The sequence below is a fragment of the Mastigoproctus giganteus genome, chromosome 4 (genome assembly GCF_048544385.1).
Source record: "Mastigoproctus giganteus isolate SK-2022 chromosome 4, ASM4854438v1, whole genome shotgun sequence".
NCBI lineage: Eukaryota > Metazoa > Arthropoda > Arachnida > Uropygi > Thelyphonidae > Mastigoproctus > Mastigoproctus giganteus.
In genome coordinates this window covers 117,052,283-117,073,894 of record NC_143578.1, presented here as the reverse complement: position 1 = coordinate 117,073,894, position 21,612 = coordinate 117,052,283, and the positions used below count along the sequence as shown (strand labels likewise).

At 34.7% G+C, this 21,612-nt stretch overlaps 1 protein-coding gene across 5 annotated transcripts in view; it reads left to right on the top strand.

Moving 5' to 3' along the window:
• LOC150087015 (microtubule-associated serine/threonine-protein kinase 3-like) overlaps positions 1 to 21,612 on the top strand; it is a 912,052-nt gene that overhangs the window by 556,415 nt on the left and 334,025 nt on the right. For all 5 annotated transcript variants that reach the window (XM_090372902.1, XM_090372903.1, XM_090372904.1 and 2 more), the window contains 2 exons: positions 9,877 to 9,962; positions 19,724 to 19,898. In XM_090372902.1, the coding sequence (XP_090229028.1) occupies positions 9,877 to 9,962; positions 19,724 to 19,898 (261 nt within the window). The remainder of the gene's footprint in view (positions 1 to 9,876; positions 9,963 to 19,723; positions 19,899 to 21,612) is intronic.

Below are 21,612 nucleotides of genomic sequence, written 5' to 3'. Positions count from 1 at the left end.
GTACTACTGTGTGTAAAGTGCAGCTAAAATGCTAGAGCAACAGCAAGATTTTTTCCAAAAGACATGACATCCTCAGAGGTTGTAAATATTGCTTTATGCCAACTGGAAGCATGATGTATAAAATATGATACAAATGTGTGCAGAATTTGGAACATCTTCACATAGAAGATGTTGCAGTTTTCTTCCTGTCACATCCGACTAGCAGTGTCCAGGTTGATTTTTCTGCATGGAATCAAGCACATACACATTTGGAGCATTCTTCAAATGAACAAACTGCATTCCTGTCATTTATTTTTACAATTTTCCTAAAGGTGATGACACAAAACACTTGGCGTTTTGTAATTTTCTGTTAACGAAGGTAAAAGAAAAGACAAGTTTCCTTAGCAATATTCTATTTCGTGACGAGGCCCATTCACTCTACATGACTTCACCAGTAGGCACAATTCCACCTGCTGTGATCCAATCTGTCAAACTCCATACTGTTACAGAAATAATTGCCATTAGATGAGATGATGTTAATGTGTTGTGTGGCAAATAAAATTGCCAGCACTGACTGAGGTGACATATTATGGAATTGACAGATGAAAAAGTTCCATAAATGTCAAAAGCTAATGTCATTTTTCTTTCCAGCACAATTGCCCCACCGCACAAAATTGTAGTAGTACAACAGTAAGTATGACATATATTTAAAGCCCACATATAGAATGCGGAGATGATGTGTCTTGGCCACCAAGTTCTCCCAATCTCACCTCTTTAGACTTTGTTTTGGGGTTTCGTTAAAGCAAAAGTGTATAAAACACCCACTGATAATTCAGATGATTGCAAAAGGAGAATATGTAATGCATGTGCTGAAATTGAGAGCATTATTCTAAAGAGTGTTCGTTATAATTTAATATGTGGTTACAAGCTTCTATTTGGTTGAGAGAAACTACATCAAGCACATATTGACTCTCTTTTAAAACTACACTGCCCTTACATTTTCTTAAATAGATAGTATAGAATGCTATAAATTATTTGTGTGGTATTTATCCTCAGTTTTAAAAAAAGATTAAAATTACTTGAACCTGCTGTTGTTATTAATTACCTTTCATTTGTGGAAATATAACATCAGCCATACAGTGTTGTTGAAGTTACTGATAACTTATCTTTGATAACAAACAGCCAAAATTACAAATTTAAGCACTGAAATATCCATTCCCATTTTATTTATACCCTTTAAATTTAGATTTAAATTAAATTTATATCAATTTAGATTTAAATTAAAATTTAAATTTAGAAATCATAGAATCTAAACGGTAATACTTAAGTTTAATTTAAACATCAAATTCAAAAATTTTAACTCTGATATGACAAAAAAGTTCTAGCTTACAAATAACCTAAATCTAAAAATAAGCAAAGTAGACCCAGTGCATTTTAATTGAAATACTCTGTTTATATATATGTGTGTATATGGTGTACTGTTACTGGATATGCTAGAACAATAGGTATAATTATTTACTTGGATGTTTATTTATGGATGCGTATATAATTTTTGCACTTTTTGTAGGATAAATTGATGGATTCTTCATCTTAAAAAAAACAAGGAATTTTGTCATATAAAATTATTCCTTTAACTTCACCATGAACAATTTAATAAAATTCTTCATGATGCATTCAAATAATACTGCTAGTTCTTCCTTAGGTAAACAAACACTTTGCTTAATTTTAAGTTTGCCAGCGTGATCCTTTGATCTTTTTTAGGAAGTTTTTCAGAATATCCTAGTTAAGGTCTTAACTACTTTTCTAAAAGATTTAGAAAGAGTATAGCCACCCATCAAGATTTAATGTGTATACAGTTTCTCTTGTTTGTGCTAGACTTCAAGGTATGAAAAAATTATTTTTTGGCCTCATCTTTCAGTTTGAGACACTAGAAATTCAACTGCTTAAATCTTCTATTTCAAAATTTTCTGCTAAAAGAAAGTTTACATTAAATGTTCTGTCTAAATAACTACTCTTATATCATGTGGGTTTTTAGCTTTTTATAGTCTACTTACTAAATATACTATACAATTAAGTAATGATTTGGAACCTTGCCGGAACCCATTATCACACCAGAAAATTTCGTATGAAATTCATTATGCACTGTCCTTTCCCAATTATGTTAAAATTGACATTGCATTTTCATTTTCCTTGACATTGACATTGCATTTTCTGAATTGTCCTTACACTGGCAATGGCCAGTGTAAGGACAATTCAGAAAAACAGCTTTTTAATAGGTTAGTACCAGTGATGGAAGACCTAGATATAAGTTGAAAAGAGTTTAGCAGAAATATTACTGTCATGTTTGTGCTTGGAACAACTGAAATTAGTGTGGATGGGTTACTAAAGAAACGTGTCTTGAGTTTTGTTGATGTGCTTTGAAGAAAGGTCCAATGGTTTAAGTCCCTTACAATGGATGTGTGATTTTATTTAGGACATCAAATTTCTGAGAATGACATCAAGGCAGTTGGAAACTTGGCAACGGATGAATAAGACACAAGCAGTTTAACTTGACGACATGCAGAGGACACAAAATAAACTGGCTATAATACTTGTTCATTCATAATCTAGGAACTTGTCCTTTAATCCTAGTGATCCTCACATTATTATTATTATTAGCCGTATGGTGCAAGGAAGCCTAAAGCTTATGCTGCACCAGCAAAAAAAAAATTCCTGAGTTACCCTGAGAGAGAGAGAGAGAGAGAGAGAGAGAGAGAGAGTGTCAAAAGTAGAAAGGAATCATCAAGAAAGAGAAGAATGATGATTGATGATATCCAACTCAGGACCCTGGGTGTGCCAAGCCCATACTCACCAGATGTGAGCCCCCGGGGTTGTCATATGATTAAGAAACTTGTAATTTCTTTAAGTTTTTGTGCCTCAGCAAGTATCCATAAATTGCATGCAAATCAGGAATGAATAGGTTCACCAGATAAGGAAATACTGCACACTTGGCAGATTAACCTTTAATTTTTGTGAATGAATTAATATTGCCCAACATGGAGTAGCGTTCCAAATTTCTTTGCATCTAGTTATAGTTTAGGCAGATTCCTTGTTTTCCAGTAATATTCTTAATGATGTTGAGAAAACTCAGTTGTAAGAACTTGTTACTGATTGTGGCTCAAAGGATTAGACTAAGGTCTTTGTCATACGATATTTACTACTTTTAATAACTTATGAAGCCAATCAGTTTTTATGTCAATAATCACAAATGTTGCTAAATATGATAAAATATATATGTATTTCCTAAACATATGATGTCAACTTTCGATTACAAGATGAACTTTTTTAAGAGTAAAGGTCTTTAGTAAGAAGTTTTCTAAAAGTGCATACTACTGTCAATATTATATTAACACATTACTTATCTCCTTTTATTTAAAGTGTTGTAAAAACTTATAATTAGTATGGCTTATGTAATTTTGCTCTAGACTAGAGGTTCTCAACTTATTTTAATCGTGGAACCCTTTTCACCTTGATAAAATATTTTGGAACCCTGACAATTTTTACTGATTATAAATAAAACAACAAATCAAAAAATCAAAAATAATTTATTGAAAATACAAAAAAAAAAAAAAAAAAAAAAAAAAGCCATATTAATAATGGAAAATCAAATATTAATTCAAACTGCTAATTAATGTGATAGATTAAACGTCTTCTTTTCTTTCAAAATTTGATTTAATTGTGGACAGCTGAATTCTAATACAGGAGTGGCATCCAATTTACTTCTGTATTTTGTTTTTGTCGCAGTGTAAAGTGAAAATGAGCTTTCACACAAATATGTGGTACTAAACGGCAACAAAACAAATTGCCTTTTTGAATAAATTTGGATATTCTTCTTTTAAGTCGCACCAAAACTTGTTTAATGAAACTCCATTAAATTTAACTTTTATCTGACTCCGATGCCAAGGTCGATGAGATTTTCATATTCTGAAATAGATAGTTCCTCTGGTTTTTCTTTAATATTGAAAGGATTGAAAATCCAACAGTTATTGTCATCTTTTAGTGGAAGAAAGTATCCATTTAATGCCACACTTATTGATTTTAGATGAGAAATAATTTCTTTCCGAATTTCCTTGTCAATTCCACAGTTCGATTCCTGTAAAGTCATTTAAAGTTGGAAATGGATCCATATTATTTTTTTCAACAGCCATGGTCCAGTATTGTAACTTTCGTAATAATGATCGTAATTTATCTTTTGTGATGAAAATATTTACATTTTTTCCCTTGAACAAACATCATTCAGTTTTGTGAATATATCCACCAGAAAAGCAATTTGACTCAACCATGAAACATTTCTAAGGTGATCTGCTAATAGAAATTTGTCATTGTATAAGAATATGGCGAGCTCTTCTCGTAATTCAAACAATCTGACAAGAACTCTGCCACGTGACAGCCACTATAATTTCAGTATGTACCAGCAAAGATGTATGTTAAAAACAAGTATTTGTAAAAGAATAAGAGTTTACCTCAATATGATATGTAGAACACTTCCATATGATCTCTCCAGAAATTAAAACAAAAACAATTAAAAAACCGAAAATATTACATTATAGTAAGAAATAATTAACAATAATTAAAATTCAATTTAACAAAAAAAATTGCAAAATGATTTTTCTTCCTGAAGCTGACAATGCTTTTCGACTGTATGTTCTGATCACAGGAAATGAAAATTACCGAATAGGGGTGAGCATGGAACTTAAATAGGGATTATTTGTCTTCGCTCGTCCGCGTAAAAGACCCCGAGTCGGAGATTAGATATGGCCGGCGAACATTAACAGAATTCTTATGTAATTTAATTTTGATGGTTCCGCAATTAATAGTCTCGTAAATTATGTTGGACACTAAGTATTTCAGCCTCATTAAATAAAAGTATGTTTTTCATTAACAGCATGAAAAGGTAATTCTTACGCTGCTGAACGAGAAGCACGAACTGAGGACGCGTGCTGATTAGCATGAAAATTCAGAGGAAACCACACAGAACTCTGATAAGACGAGTCGCAATCACCACAAGAAATGTATACTAAAGTCATTAAATTTTCTAAATTTCACACTTACTCGGGATGCAAATAAAATCCAATTTAACATCTATCATAAACCTACAAACACTGGTATGTTTCTGCATTATAACAACTATCACACGTTCACCTACAAAAGATCAATTTCTCAATGCTTATAAATATTCAATGACGGAATCTGCTTTGAGCTCAGAAATACAAATATTAACCAGCAGATTCTTAAACAAGGGTTACCCACTTGCTACAATAGACAGAATTAGGGTACAAGCTAAGGATAGAATACAAAAAAACACCAACCAACAATAGTATTATCAAAAAATACTTTATTTCTGTCCCGTATGTTGAATAGTGGCACAAACAACTTAACAGATTCTTTAAAGATACCGAATTTAAAATTGTAGCCAGGCCAATATGGAAATTACACACTATACGGAACAATCACTCAGTCCTTTCCTCGTTTGCAACACAAAAAAAATGACACAGTATACATTTCTTGTGGTGATTGCGACTCATCTTATCAAGGTTCTACATGGTTTCCTCTGAATTTTCGTGTTAATTAACATGCAGCCTCAGTTCAAAATGTCTGCGCAATTTAGCTGGTGCTAACGAACTATTTGATAAGATCTTATTGCATAATATACATAATGCATCAGGGGCCTCGGGATTTCCTGTGGTCGTGAATCCGAGTAATAAATAGTTCGAGTCATATTTACATTTTTTTATGGCAGCGATGTTTTAGTATTGACAAACAACACTTCCCTTTTCCTCGATTCACATGCTACACAAGTAATACTAGTGCCTTGATCTGTATTATCGTCAGTATCTGTTTTACCAGTCTCTTTGTCACTAGAAACATGTGAACTGCTTGCTACACTTTCATTTAAAACTCCTTCTCTCAAACAACGATCCATGATATTTTAATTTGTGGTATGTACAATAGTAATATTATAAATTAATACGATGCCCACTTTATTTTTTATATGAAAAGGGTATAAGAGATCACAAAATGATCGCAGTGGAAAACACCACCGATCTACAACTGATATTCTATATGGTCGTATGCTGTACCTCACCTCACTACAGATGATTTCATCAGGGCATATGACTCAACTAGTGGTGGGAAAATCCAATGCAAGTAATCGATTCACTCATCCACCATTAGACTAACCGAATTTAATTTCCACAAATACGAGCCATGAAGGTTCCCCCTCTCCCTATGGAATATTAATAATTTTGGAAACTTTATTTAAATTAATTTTTCATACATATTTTAAACTATTAATTGGAGCTCAAACACTAATTTTATTGCGGAACCCCAAATATTATCGCTGGAACCCTAGGGTTCCATGGAACACAAGCTGGGAACCTGTGCTCTAGACTGTGAAATAAATACATATACTTCAATGTATGCTAGAACAGATGCTATAACGAACAAGGTTCTAGAACCAATTGTCTGTTTTATCGTACTCCACCGTACTAGTTTTTCAGGATGAAACAACCCCCCCCCCCGCCACTTTACCCTTTTATACACATGGTTCTAAAGTTATTTATTTAATATTTGGTTTTATTTGAACATATCGCTATTCATAGTGAAATTTGTCATATGTCAAAAAATATCAATTTTCAGATCACAGCATAAAAAGCGCTAAAAATGCTTCCTATATAACCCAAAAATATGTTGTATATCATCATATTCATGGATTGTAGAGAGCTTTTATTCTTTAATTCTACAAATTTCAAAAATGTAAGCTGTTGAACCAGTAAGTTGCAACATTTTTTTTTTCTATAATTTTTTTCTAAAAAATTAATTTTGGCAGATGAAAAATTACCATCCAATACAACGATTTAAACAAGAAAAATATAATACAAAATAAAAAATATAAGTGTAAAAATAATATAAAATTAATTTATTTAACTTTTATACACTGTACATAAAATTTGAAAAGCATGAACAAACTTTCCTTAATAAAAAACATAAACAATCTAAAGCACATGAAAAGGATAAACAATCTTTCCCCAGTGAAAACTATAATCAAACTTTCCATGATAAAAGCATAAAAAAATCTTTCGCACATGTAAAGCATAAACAATATTCCCCTGTGAAAATATAAACAAACTTTTCCTAATAAAAATCATATAGAGGTGGAAGGAGAGGAGTCGTTGTTCCTACTCATCTTGGGTGACTGTTCTGTGGGAGGTTCATCAGTTGGAGGGCGTTTGTCCACCTTTTTGAAGAATGAATCCAGAGTTGACTGCTCTATCCTGGATTTTTGGACCCTCCAAAAGTGGACCATCAAGGTGTCATTAAAATGATTAAGGCCCATTTCCACAGCGGCAATATCTGGGTGATAATCTGTTATAAGTTTGAACAGTTTATCCCAGCAAGAGAACACCTGTTTAAGCTGGAATGCTGAATTTTTTCCTTCTTCTTGTCCCCGAAAGCTTTCCTCTTCTTCATTGTGAAGCTCTGCTAGCTCCTCAAATGATAGCTCCTTCCTGTGGTCCTCCAATCCTCCTCATTGATCTCCAAGCCCATGGAACTGCCCAGACACACAATTTCCTGCACAACAGGCTCTTCCTCCAACTGTTGAAAGCCTTTGAAGTCCCTTGGAGCCACAGCATCAGGCCATAATGGCCTCCAAGCCAAATTCAAGCACCTAACAGAAACCTCCTTCCAATCAACCGCAATTAGGAAAACAGCATCCGCTATATTGAAATGACCCTTCCAAAAGTCCTTCAGAGTCATCACTGGAAGAAGTGGCCTCAAAACATTTCCTGAACAGTGTCTTAGTGTAGAGTTTTTTTTTAAATTTGCGATCACCTGCTGGTCCATAGGTTTAGGAGAGGTGTCGTGACTCATCTTATAATTCTTCCATCAAATTAGGAGAGTGGGCTGGAGCATTGTCTATGACCAAAAGAACCTTCAATGGAAGATCCTTCTCCCTAAGCTAGTCACGGAAAGTGGGGCCAAACACCTCAGTCACCCACTAGAAGAAAACACTCCTGGTCACCCAAGTGGTTGGAACACCACAAAACTCCAAGATGGTTTTTCCTGATGTTTTTAAAAGCTCTGTGGTTCTCTGAATGGTACACGAGCAGTGGCTTGACCTTGCAATCACCTGAAGCATTGGCACAAAAATGTTGTGTAAGCCGGTCTTTCGTTGGCTTATGGCCAGGCAAGGTGGTCTCCTCCTTCGTGATATGTTCTTTCTGCATGGCGTTCTCTTCCAGAAAAAGCCAGTTTCATTGCAGATAAACACCTGTGAAAGAAAGCCTCCATCCTCTATTTTCTTAAATTTCTCCTGATGTTGCTCAGCAGTGCCTCAAGTGTGCACTGGCAGCCTCACCATGCCTCACAACACTGTGTAATCCAGTCCTTTTCCTAAATCCGGTAAACCACCCCTTGATGCCAAAAAACTCCTTCACAGAACCAGTACTTGTACTAGGAGCCTTAGCACCAAGTTCGTCAAACAATTGTTTAGCCTTTTCACAAATAATCGCCTCACTGACACTATCACCTGCCATTTGTTTTTCATTAATCCACACTAATAGAAGAGTTTCCGTGATAGTACGTGAACTGCTTAACCGAGAGATTCCCTTCGCGACCTGTGCAATTTTTATTTCTTCCTTGTTTTTTTAAAATTGTACTGGTTGTTGATTTAACCATATCATATTCTGCAATTAGATCTCGTATACTTTTTCCACTTTCTCGCTTGGAAATTATTTCTTTCTAAATGTCTAAGTTAATTAGCTTTCTCACTCTATTTTGCCAGCTCATGGCTAAAATTATATAGCAGAATAATTTAGTTTATTCTACAACATAGCATGAGGGTGTTGCCTAAAATACTCTATAGTCTATACTTCGTAACTGAGTTTTCACTATTGCAAAACCAGGATACCTGCTCACCCACCAATGAGAAGCCAGTAAGCTTCGAAACAGTGCCGTCTGGGTGGTGGTATCCGCCAATAACAAGTAACAGTAGTCTTTTCCACTGGTGAATTGTTATACTAGTACAATACCATGGCAACTCGTTGTGAAGGCATTCACAGTATGAGATATAATTAAAACAATTCCAATTTAACTACTTTGGTAGATGGTTACGAATTACTAATCTGATGCTATTGCACTAACCTATACGTTAGTTATTCTACCATGTAGCATGAGGCTCTTGTCCTAAATAAGCAGGTAACTGAACTAAACTAATAACCTTACAAACGATAACAAAGATGATAACTGACACTCTAATCAAAGCAGGAAGGCCCCGACACATCATGTGCACATGCATGCTTTTTTTTTGGTAGTTGTTGGCGCATCGGCTTCTGTGGCCATAATGCACCTCCTAAGGTTTTTTGCAGTACTTTGATCCAAGCCCGAGGTGGGATTCGAACCCGCAACCTTTGGGTTGCCAGGCAGACACTTTACCCACCTGGCTAGCCCGGTCGGCACATGCTTGCTATGTTGGCCAATTGTATTCCTCTGCATTCATTGTAGCATCCTGATTTTATTGATAAAAACTGTTCGTTGTATCATTCATTCATTGTAGCATACCTAACTGTATTTCTAAATGGAAATTGTCTTCATCTTCTTCATTAGTTGATTAGGAGAATTTCATTTATCTTAAAAATTAGAATAAAATTGTGCTTCACAACCAAAGTCACTTAGTGGTGGTAATTTTATTTAATAAACAGCTGTAAACATCTGGAATAAATATATTGGATACATAGGAGATCATTTTGAAAAGGGGCCATCTTCACATTTAATAAAATGAAACAATTTTATTAAAATTGTGTCAAGCCTTTATGTAATATACAACTAATACATTGATGTTTCTCTTTAAAATTGTAGACAAACAAGAGTATAATTGATAAGCCAAAATCACCACAAGAAAATGATTTCGAAACAGTGAAGTTAATAAGTAATGGTGCTTATGGGTATGTATATAAATATAGATTTAAATTAGAAATTTTCAAAAATTATTTTTTAAAGATAAAACTCACAGATTTAGTTAAAATTTTAGCAAAAATAAATAAAATTATGATAAAATTAAATGAAATAAAATTTTGATATATACTGAAAACATCTATAGAATGTAAAAACATATATGGAAATTGTATACATTGGAATTATTTTTATTTTCTTATTTCTAAGCAATAGCAATGCACCTAGATAGATTCTGCAGTGTGCATTGCTAATACCTCTCAGGATGGCATTGCGGTGTAATGGTTTAGGCCATGTTTTCTTGGAGCACGTTGAGCGCCTCAATAGCAGTGGGGAATATTCAGATACCATAAGTTATTTGGAAACTGTTTCCATCAAGGTGCATTCCCTCATCGCTCCAAGTGTATCCATCTGTGAATGGGTTCTTACCATTAATCAACAGGATAATTGGCCATGTTATAAGGCTAGAATTGTACAGAATGGTTCCAGGAACATTACAGTGAATTCAGCTTAATCATTGGCCTCACCAGATCTTAATCCAATTGAGCACCGTGGGATGGGTTGGACAAGCTCTTTGGATTAGTGATCCACAACTTTCTAGTTTGTAGCATTGCTGTGGCTTAATTTGATACCCCATTAAGTTTATGACACAACAAATAGAGGCCATTCTGAGGGCTAAAAGGAGATTTACTCACTAATAGGTAGGTGTATCTAATAAAGTTTCCACACAGTGTATATTAAATTTATTTTATAAATATTTTAATATTTTTATTACCAGTGCTGAACATAATTCCTTTTAAGTAATCACAAAAGAAAAATGGAGTAGTTCACTAAAGCATTTAGTTGTTTGATTCTGGTAGCCACAGATCCAGAAGTGTTCTGCTATAAGCAAAACTTGGTTTGGAATTTCTGAAGAGGGTAAATTTGCAACAGCAAGTGATCAGTGATCATTATCAACTGGTGGCATCTAACAAAAAATCCAAGCAGTAATCCACTGACTTAGTTATTGTCTAAAAGCATACCTGTACTAGTTAAACAGTGGTTATATCTAATGTATAGGTTAGTGCAATAGCATCAGTTTAATTCGTAGCCATCTACCAAAGGAGTTAAATTCGCATTATTTTAAGTATATCGCATATCGTGAATGCATTCACGAGTTGCCAAGATTTTGTACTACCTCGAATAAGTGACACTTCACCATTGGAGAAGACTACTTCTCATTACTTAAAATAGTATTACATATTACTTATTCTCAGCTGATAGCACTACCCAAATGGCACTGAAGCTTAGATTCTTCGGCAGTAGAAAAACATCTTGTAAAGATTCCTGCATCCACGTTTCAACTAAACATATAATGTCATGCGATTCTTCAACCATTAATGAAATAAGCGTAGACAGTTTATTTTTTATACTTCTTACATTTTGAAGAAAAATGCTGAGATGGACGAGATGTGTTGGAAGGATGTTTGCAAACAGATATATTAGGTGGCAGGTTAAATGATGGATTAGGATGAGAATCAAGAGTACTTTTTTGGCTATGCAGAGAGTTCAGCAGATTGAGAATTATTGTTACCTTTTCACTAGAGTCGTTGATCGATCCTCCAATAGCTCCATAAAATGGCATGACGAGTAGACCATTTGTCCAGATATCAGGATTTAGATATTGTTGTAGGTCACAATTCTTTAGATCAGTTCTAAATGATGAATATGTGGGATGTTTGGTTTTTAATTTGAAAGCTCTACCTGGAATTTCTAGCTCTAATAGTAGGTGGTCCATCTGCTGGGAGGTAGTATTAGGGTCTAGCCTGCTAACAAAAATGTTACTACTTCTAAGGGTCGAACTATTTCTGTTTCTAATTTTAATGCAGGACTGCATATTTCTTGTTCCTATTATGCTTGCATATCTGTTGTTTCTGCGGGGAAACTTAAAATTTTGGGGGGTTTGTAGGCAAGCTATTATGGGAAGGCACTTCAGGATAATGCTCAGAGCGATCATTTTGACAGTGCGCATACAAATTGCTCGGTTTCTGTTGATTACTAATAGTGGTGGATATCGGTTGTCTGCCCGTGTCAACACGTTGCGAGGAAGCACGATTATGTTCTCGGAGATAAAGAGAGCTAGAGCTCGATTTTTGGGATCGCGCAGCTGTTTTTTCCGGAACAAATTCTTCAGCATCTGGACTGAAACTACAGAAGCCTGATGAACAGAAGGATGAGGCACCGGAGGGCTTTCGACCATAGCCTTTAGTTCGAGAAGCAAGTGGTAGAATTTACATTGCTGATCTTCTATTCGAAAAAGATGCTGTTTAATATCTTCATTTTCTCTAAATTGCTTCCTCAGCAGTTTAGAGAAATTGCTCATTTGCTTCCAGGGAAGCAAATGAGCAATCATTGTTTGGTACTGTTGATGGCAGGGGGGACGGATTAGAAGAGTCATCCGTTTGGGCAGAGGCATCTTTAGTTGACTTTCTTGTATGGTCTGAGGGCTTAGGAGATTTTAGTATATTGATGGGGGAGATGAAGGATGGTCAGCGTTGCGAAGGAGATCAGCATCTTTTGGGGTATCCTGGCAAAGCTGATACTGACTAGGAGACTGTAAATTTGCACTTCCCTTGTTAGCACTTTTGCATGAAGGGCATCTGAAATTGTTTTTTAAATTATGGACTTAGAAAAATTCTTTATTAGTGAACACGCATCACAAAAAACCATACTGCAAATTCCCTTGCAGATTACCCAATTCCGTACTGTTTTTTGACATACATTGCATGAAACCGCTACTTAGGTGGCATGTTGAAGAGTTGAGAATGGCTTTAAATATCAGCAAACAGAATGTAACAAATAAGCAGGTGAGCCTTACTGACACAGCAGGGAATCAAAGAGAAGAGTATTAAGTCAAAGAAATGAGACGACAGTTCGGACGTGGGAGTGGCTAACTGCAAAATTGCTAGAGGGCTGCAGGACTTTACCAAAGCAGGAACACTGCCAAGGTCACGAACAGATTTGTGTCAAGATAAGCACATCAGGTCAAAAATCAATAATGTTGCTGTTTGTAGTTATGCTAAACAAAGGCTCAGAGAGTAACGTTGCACACTAAAAATTTAAGCTTAAATAAATAGTACTTATCTTGATGAATACTTCATAAAAACCATCTAAGTTGCTTGATAGTCATCTAAGGAACATGTTAGTACGTACACAGATTTTATAAAGATGCCCTTTAAAAACTACTTAAAATCACTATAAAGCAGGAGCTGATTCACACACGTCTAACACCTAGGCCACCTGAAGATCGTGCAGTACCCATCTTGTGCAATTACTTACATGTTAAGATGCATCTATACAATTTTGTGACATCTTGCTACACCAACATTCATCTGAACTGCCAAATCACAAATCAATAAACGTCTATTTTCTTTCAATAACGTTTTTACTTCTTTGTTCATCTTGTATGCTTTTTTTTTCTGTCCTTAAAATGCTTCCACCATTTAAATATGGCTTGTCTACCCAAGGCTTTTTCACCTCGAACATATTCTCACCACTTTTGCCTAACTTTACACAAAATTCAATCACGATTCTTTGTCTAATAATTAACGAAATATCTTTCTAATCCTCCATAAAAAACACACTTCACATAAACTTATAACGAACACAAAAATGAATACTGCGTGATATGCTTGCACAAGCTAACTAAGAAAAGTTGAAGGAAAATATTCCTGGACTGCAAACTCATCGCTTGTTTCCATAGCAATGAAGCAGAGTTGCCAGTCCACTTATTTTCGGAACAACCTTCGTATTTTTCAGTTAATTAGTTGTAAATTTTTTTTTTATATTAGTTCTGTGTATAGAAAAATAGTTATATATTTTTAATTAGTTCAATTAAAAACTTTGTCTGGGAACAGCAGTTGAAGTAGCCACAGTGGCACATTAGAAAAGAAAACATAAAAGGAAGGGGAAAAAAGCACGTTGTCATATTGTAAAAGCTGATATGTATTTCTTAGCCTTGGTTATTATAGTTTACTTCATTTTGCCGATCCCTTCACTGCTTCTCATATTCTTTGTCCTTTATTATTGTGTTGACACTGACAAATCTAAATTCTGTGCGATTCTTCTTAACGTTTGACCATTTTCATACATCCTTATTATTTTAATTTTCTGATCCAAATTATTTGCTTTACTTTTCTTGGTAGATTTACTAGTACCACTGTCACTTATTCTCTTAGTTGGCACCATGAATACAGTCAAAATGATAAAAGTTTCTGTGAAGAACTTCACATGGTTAAGGCAGAAACACACTATTATCAAGCGAGCTCACATTTTACTAAAGCACATTTCTGGAGGTCACTACCATAAAACAATAAAAGCAATTTGCAGTTTCTAGTTTATTGAACTTTTCTGTTAGTGCAATCTATTATAAACTCGATCTTATTGCATTTGCAATGATACTGATAGCTGAAATTCTGTGGTGTTTTGCATTATTATGTTGAAAGGTGTATTCTGTTCACTGAAATCTCCAGTATATAAAAAAAAAAATAAATTTTCAGAATTTTCTTTTCATTCTTATTTTTTAAACTTCATAAACTTTTTACTCCATATCTCACTTGAGCAATTTGTGCATGCCGTGTTTGTCGTTATTGTTTTTTTTTTTTTTTTTTTTTTACTGTTTTAAATTTTGCAATCCTAAAAAAAAAAAAAAAAAAAAATGAGTGAAAAAAAATATTTACGTAATTCCGAAGTTAGTTATGTAACTCAGGCTTACATAAGTTGGGGACTTAATGTATATTACTCAGGCTTACATAAGTCAGGGACTTACTGTATATTAGGTTTACTAACAATCTATATCTTTGTAGCCAGTCACAAGATAGGCGAATTGCTATAAACAATTACAGAAAACAGATATACAGAAGCCCATTGAGTCCATAAATAACACACACGCACACCTACACCTTGAAGTTCATTTTAAGTGACAAGTTATCCAAAAATCTTCATGTAGGTACTGCAGTATCTTAACTTTTTTCTAAATAATTATGGGAATTACTTATAAACACAGATAAGACAAAATTGCCTTGAAAATCAAAAGAGAAGCATCAGTTGTCCAGTTTTGGCTGATAAAAGCCAAATTGGGTAAATAATCTAGAATTCTGTTCTAGATGTTTATGAAATTGAATCATGGAATACATAAATAGATGTAGAAGATGTTACTACATGGGAAAAGATAAAAAGTAACCACATGCTTTATCAATATTATTTTCTCATTTTACTATTTTTTTTTTTTTTTTTTTTTTAATTCTGATTTTATTTTTGACAGTGATTTCACTCTAATTTTGGGCAATCAACTCAAAATAAGGATAAATTAATATTTAAAAGCATTTATGTACAAATTTTTCATTTTTAATACTTAAATTCCATAAAGAGATACTCTCCACAGAGACTGCATGTTGTGTGAGAATGTTAAGTGGTGATCACTGTGTTTTGCTGATCTCCACCCAAGTCAGTGAAACTTGCTGCCATCCCAATAGAATTTTCCCATTCCTTCCTGTATACATATATGTTGATTAACATAATATACACAGTATGTGATAAATTGCTTTCAAATCAAAAGCTTAATTCATAGCAGTAATGCCTCTGACCTGTATGACAAACTTATCTCTCTTGGGTATACTTTCTGTCAGCCTCTGCTGAACTGAGGTCTGAGCTGTGAGCTGGCTAGACTACCTTTTCACCATCATAAACTAGTCTTCTGTGATCCCTGTAGGTGTGACATCTGAACGGAGCCTATATGTGGAAGTAAATGAACTGTCGTTATCACTTTGTTGGAAAAAATTCTCTATAGTATGTTTAAAACTAAAATCCCTGCTGGACCATTTTACATGGATGTCCATTAGCGAGCCATGACGAGAAATCTTGTATAATGCTCCATCAGACTGCCAGTCAGCAGCCTTTTGGGATTCGTGTCCAGCAGTTGCTCTAAGATTTGCATATCTTGGTAGACAAGGTTTCCCAATCACTGGTGAAAAGCCTTCCACCCTGGCATGCTCATGCTCCAGCATGCAACTTTTTCTTAAAGAAAAAGTTGCATGCTGGAGAATTAGGTAAATCTGATATCCCTGTCTATCTCTGCTTACCTGCAGCTCTACTCCACACACTTAGCTGAATATTCTGGCTTCTTGCTAGCTTATACAGATGGCTCGAACTCAGAGAATCTGTGGGATTTGCTGTCTTTCCAGACATTGATATCTGTGTAAATTCCCCTTCAGTGGAACATATTCATTGTGTAGTTGCACACTGTAGTTAGGCTGGATCACAGAGAAACCCACCACCATCAGAATTATATTCTGTATACAGATTTCTTAAGTCCATTGCAAGCCTTATCAATAGGAATTATAATCGTCATCTGATCTTGTGGCAGGTAAAGTAGATAGGCTACACTGTCTTTAGAAATCTGAATTTGATATTTCTTTCGCTAAATACTCAGCCACATTTAAGATCAATAGAAATGATTTGGCCAATTTTTAAGCCAAACCAGAAGTGAACTGAAGCATCCTCACCAACTAGATACCTATACAGACTACTGGCAAGTAATATGGAAAAAAAACTGCTTTTTTTGCCTATATAAATATATACAGGCTGGTCTCGATTAACGCGATTAATTCTTCCCACGAGCACAAAACATAAACGCGTTAATCGAATATAATAATCAATAGGAAAATTTATAATTGGTCCTTGACCTTCTCGAATGTCCATAAAAAATTTTAAAAATACCTTTTAAATAACTTTTTAACTGTATACAATGTAAAAGATAATGAAAATAATTATGGAATTAAATGTTTATTGCATAAAACTGCGGTTCCCAAACTGTGTGCCACGGAATATTTTAAATTTTCAAGGGAAAAACAGCGATACTCGACATCTGTCAGACACCGCGAGAACTACTAGCTCGAGGTAGTTCACAGTTTCAACATTTCTTATTAAGTTGTTTGGACCTAACTGCTAAACAGAACTGTTAGGTATTTCTTTTGGTCTGTGTGCCCCTTGAAAAAACTATTGAGACACTAAGGGCACCGTGAACCGAGAAAGTTTGGGAACCTCTGACATAAAATACACAATGAAGAAATTGACTGTTGCGGAAATATTTGAACAGTGTTGACCTTCTCTTTTCATCAATCAATTTCCTATAGCCGACAACAATCTTCTCTGGGCCCTGGCGAAATAAATATCGCAGAAAACCTCAAACCTTTTGTTTGAGGTTCTCTGCGATACAAAAGATTTCATCTAATTCTTTTATCGTTATCTCCTTCGCGGTAACATTTTCATCTGGCTCATTTAAAAATTTGAATTTTTATGCAAGTGTGCATTGACTTTATTAGCAGGAGACAAACAAGTAACACATCTTCTTCCGATGGTTCATGGAACACACCGAGGGGGGAAAGCAGGCAAACGTTTGTTTATTGACCGTACGACACGCTGTAAGCTTGACGCGTGATTCAAATCTTTTTCAACTATCGCATAAAAAAAAAAAAAAAAAAATCGCGTTAACTGGAAATTTGCATCGTGTAAAGTGAAAAGTGGTATAATTTTTCAAATAGCGTTAACTGAAAATCGCGTTAATCGAACTCGCTTTATGCGAGGCCCGGCTGTATAGATGTATTTTAATACTTATGATATACAATCTTATTATTTCCTGTTTTTTTGTTTTATGTACATTAAGAAGGTAATCTACTTTAATTCTGAATGTTTAATTTTTGACTTGGCACATCATTGCGTAAGTTAGCAGTACACATTGAAAACCAAATGAAAACTTTGTTCAGGGCCAAAGCGAGTTTGCATGGTACAATCATAGTTTAACAACACATTTTGTAAACACTGCAATAAAATCCATGAACACATGATTTCATAACATCACAAATTTTTCATTGCATTGCATTCACATTACATACCACTTTACCTTTCTGTACACACTGTACCTATGTGGGAAGAAGAAAAAAAGGGGCGTTTGGAACTTTATAAAATTTAAACTGCATACATTAATATTTCTAAATATTAATTTTTTAGTGTTTTTACTTTAGTGAAGGATTATTGTTAAAAATAAAATTAAAATCAAACTTTTGTACTAAAATGTAAAAAAAAGTAGAATTCACAATTACTTAATTTTTTTTTATTTGCATTAATATCCTCTACATTAACGGTTCCTTGAAATAACACAGAATTGGAATGTTGCTCTCCACAATAGGCAATAAGTAAAAAATTACTCTCCTCCACCATGGACCACCTTTCCTCAACTGACATGTGATACATATTTTCTTAAATGGGGAAATAGCTGTCTACCGACTCTAAATGTGCAAAAACTCCATTCTAACCATATTCAAAACTATGCTGACTTCCTACTGATATATGCGGATGGTTCCAAATCTCATTCAACTGTTGGAGCAACTGCAGTGTTTTCCTCTGCTATCATATCAGCTTCTCTTCCCCCTGAGTACAGCAGCTTTTCAGCGGAATTATATGCAATACAATTAGCTCTAGAAAATTTGACTCTTCACCCATCTGCAAAATATTTAGTGTACACCAACTCTCAGCTCAATTAGAGCAATGCAGAATCCCTTTCATAAGAATCACCCTGTTATAAATAAGGTCAGGAATTTGCTGTTGAAAATTGAACAACTTCACCGCCAACAACTGGTGAAGTTTTGCTGGATTCCAGCACATTCAGCCATAGAGAGCTATGGCATAAACAAACAAATAATAAACTCTTTCAATTGAAACAAGATCCAAAATTTTGGCACTCAAGCATTCAGACAGTTCGGTGAGAAGTGGTACTCACACGGATTATAATAGGACATACTCATCTGACTCACCTCCATCTACTCACAGGCAATGATCCTGCTCGGTGGTCACGCTGCTTGGAACATCTAACAGTCAAACATATTTTGATTGACTGTGCACATTATCAACAACATCGAACTTCAGTATTTCTTTCTCTGGCTAATCTCCGTGAATTGATGACATTAAATCATATCATTGGAGAGAAAGCAAATATTGGTGAACTTTACTGTTTTTTGAAAGAAATTGGAATTTATGATCGAATATAAATATTTTCTGAGCTGAAATGAAATTGAGCTGGCTTCATATTAATTATTATTTATAACATTCCTATGAATAGGTGCACTATAGCCACAGCAGCTTTAGCACCATTAAACACCCATACCACACAAATACACACACACACACGCACACACACACACCCTCTACATTAACTGTATTATTTGATTTAGTTTTGGGCAAAAGATCTGGATTCCAGATAATTTCTTAAATTTCAGATTGTATAAGCCCACACCTTCCTAAGCTGATTTTTGAAATTGCTGTAAATATAAAAATTGGTTCTATTAATTGTAAACTCAGTTGATAGATTACAGCATTTCTCTGTAGATACTGCATTAACAGAACCTTCAAAATATAAATTTTTGTGTATGTTCATGAAAGGATTAAATCATCTCTAAATAATTTTTATATCCCTAGAAGTGTTATCTGTATTTCTTGTTTTTAATTTTTTTTAAACAAACAAATATCTTTCCATCTCAACTTACATTTGTTATTGGGAATAACAAATGTAAGTTATTCCCTATATCGAATTGGTGTATCCTTTATTAGAATTAATTATGAACATGAAGCAATATATGCATAAATTTCATGCTAGTCATTTCTACTATTATTTCTACATGAACATTAATATTGTTTTGAAAGTATTGTTTCATATTTTCAGGGCAGTCTATCTTGTACGCCATATTGAAACAAGACAGCGGTTTGCTATGAAGAAGATAAATAAACAAAATCTTGTACTTCGAAACCAAGTGGAACAAGTCTATGCCGAGAGGGATATAATGAGCTTTACAGATAATCCCTTCGTTGTGAGCATGTTTTGCAGTTTTGAGACCAAGGTAGTCATTATAATTCTTGGTTTTTAATTATATTTTATTTTAGCAAATGTAGCATTAGATAACAAAAGGTATTGTGTGCAAAACATAAAGTTATAGTTTATTAAAAACAATGAAAAATTATGTAGCTACAATCACTTGATTATCCAACTGCAATTCCGTCATAGTGTTCAGCCTTTTAATATGGAATTCAGTCTTGTCACTTTTAATGAAAAAATCTGATCTGTTTCATTTCTGTTAATCTTCAACAACACCCAGATTTTCTCAAATGGGCTTTAAGTCACTAGCAAAGATTGTCCTGGTGCAGCCAAGCAGAGAAAGAGTTCCAGAAACATAGAATTTTAAAATTCTTTGCATTACATATTGTAAACTTATTTTCCATATCTCAATGTGTCATTCTTCCTGTGCACTGTCACATTAACTTGTGCAGCTTGATAGTGATCACATTGGGAACTGCTAATATAATGCCTTTCCCATATTTATTTCCTTAACCCATCAACAGGAACTCCTATTCTTGTTACTCATCTGGTTGCACAAGATTGAAGAGACTACAGTTTTAAAACCCCTGTTGCACCGGCATTTGTGAAAATTTCCTATTAATTCTCCTCCCACCAATCAGTAAAGACATAATTTACAGCACTAAATTACCATTATTCATAATGATGTTATTATTTAAAACACACACATGCACGCAACACTGTGGCTAATTTATTATATGCCTACAAGTTGCATCACCCTCCCTTTAGCCCTCAGAACAGTTTGGATTCATCATGGCCTGAACTCAACAAGGTGTCAAAAGTGTGCTGCAGGGATGCATGCCAGTCCATGTTTACTCAGTTGCTTCCCACAGTTATTGAAAATTGGGTGTTCACAGATTGATACTCTGACAATCTTCTTCCACAAGTGTTTGATTTGATTTAAATCTGTAGACTGGGGATGCCACTGCAATAGACTGGGTTGGCTCTCATGTTCCTGAAACCACTTCTGTACAGCACTGGCCTTGTGAGTGCATTTTCCTGCAGGAAGAACCCATTTACAAAAGCTATGCTCCAGCCATGATGAGTTCCATTAGGTCAGAAACCAGGTTCATCTCTTTAATGCACACTATTCCAAGCTCTCTGCCACCATCGACCTACATTACTGATACCTGGCAGGATGGTCTGTGGACTTGTGCTGTTTTTACCATAATCTGGTTCTCCCATCATTGTGAAACACCGTTAGCTGTTATTTGTCAATCCAGGCAACATTTTTCTGCTCCTCCACTCTCCAGTGTTGGTCTTTCTGAGCTCACCAAAATCGATCTGCTTGTTTTTTTTTTTTTTCTTTTCTTTTTCTTATAGTAGTAGAACCAAGTTCAGTCATCAGTTGCAGTACCCCATCCATGAGCAGGTACAGCAGGTTGAGCCCTCTGAAATGATTCTCTTGTTCAGTGTTAACCAGAGAAGGCTACAATTATTTGACTAACTGTAGCCTTTCTGTTACCTTTGCCTCTATTGAACCAATCTCAATACACCTGAGACAGTCATGTGTGAAAACCTAAGCAGAGTTGGAATTTCTGAGATACTTATAATGGTGTCTTTGGCACTAACTACCAGTGCCATGTTCATTCACTTAAATCTCTCATCTTGCCCATTGTTTCACTGAATTGCACACATACAGCAAGCCTATGTACTTTTTTTTTTTTTTTTTTTAATGAAAACCCCAAACACGAGAGGTG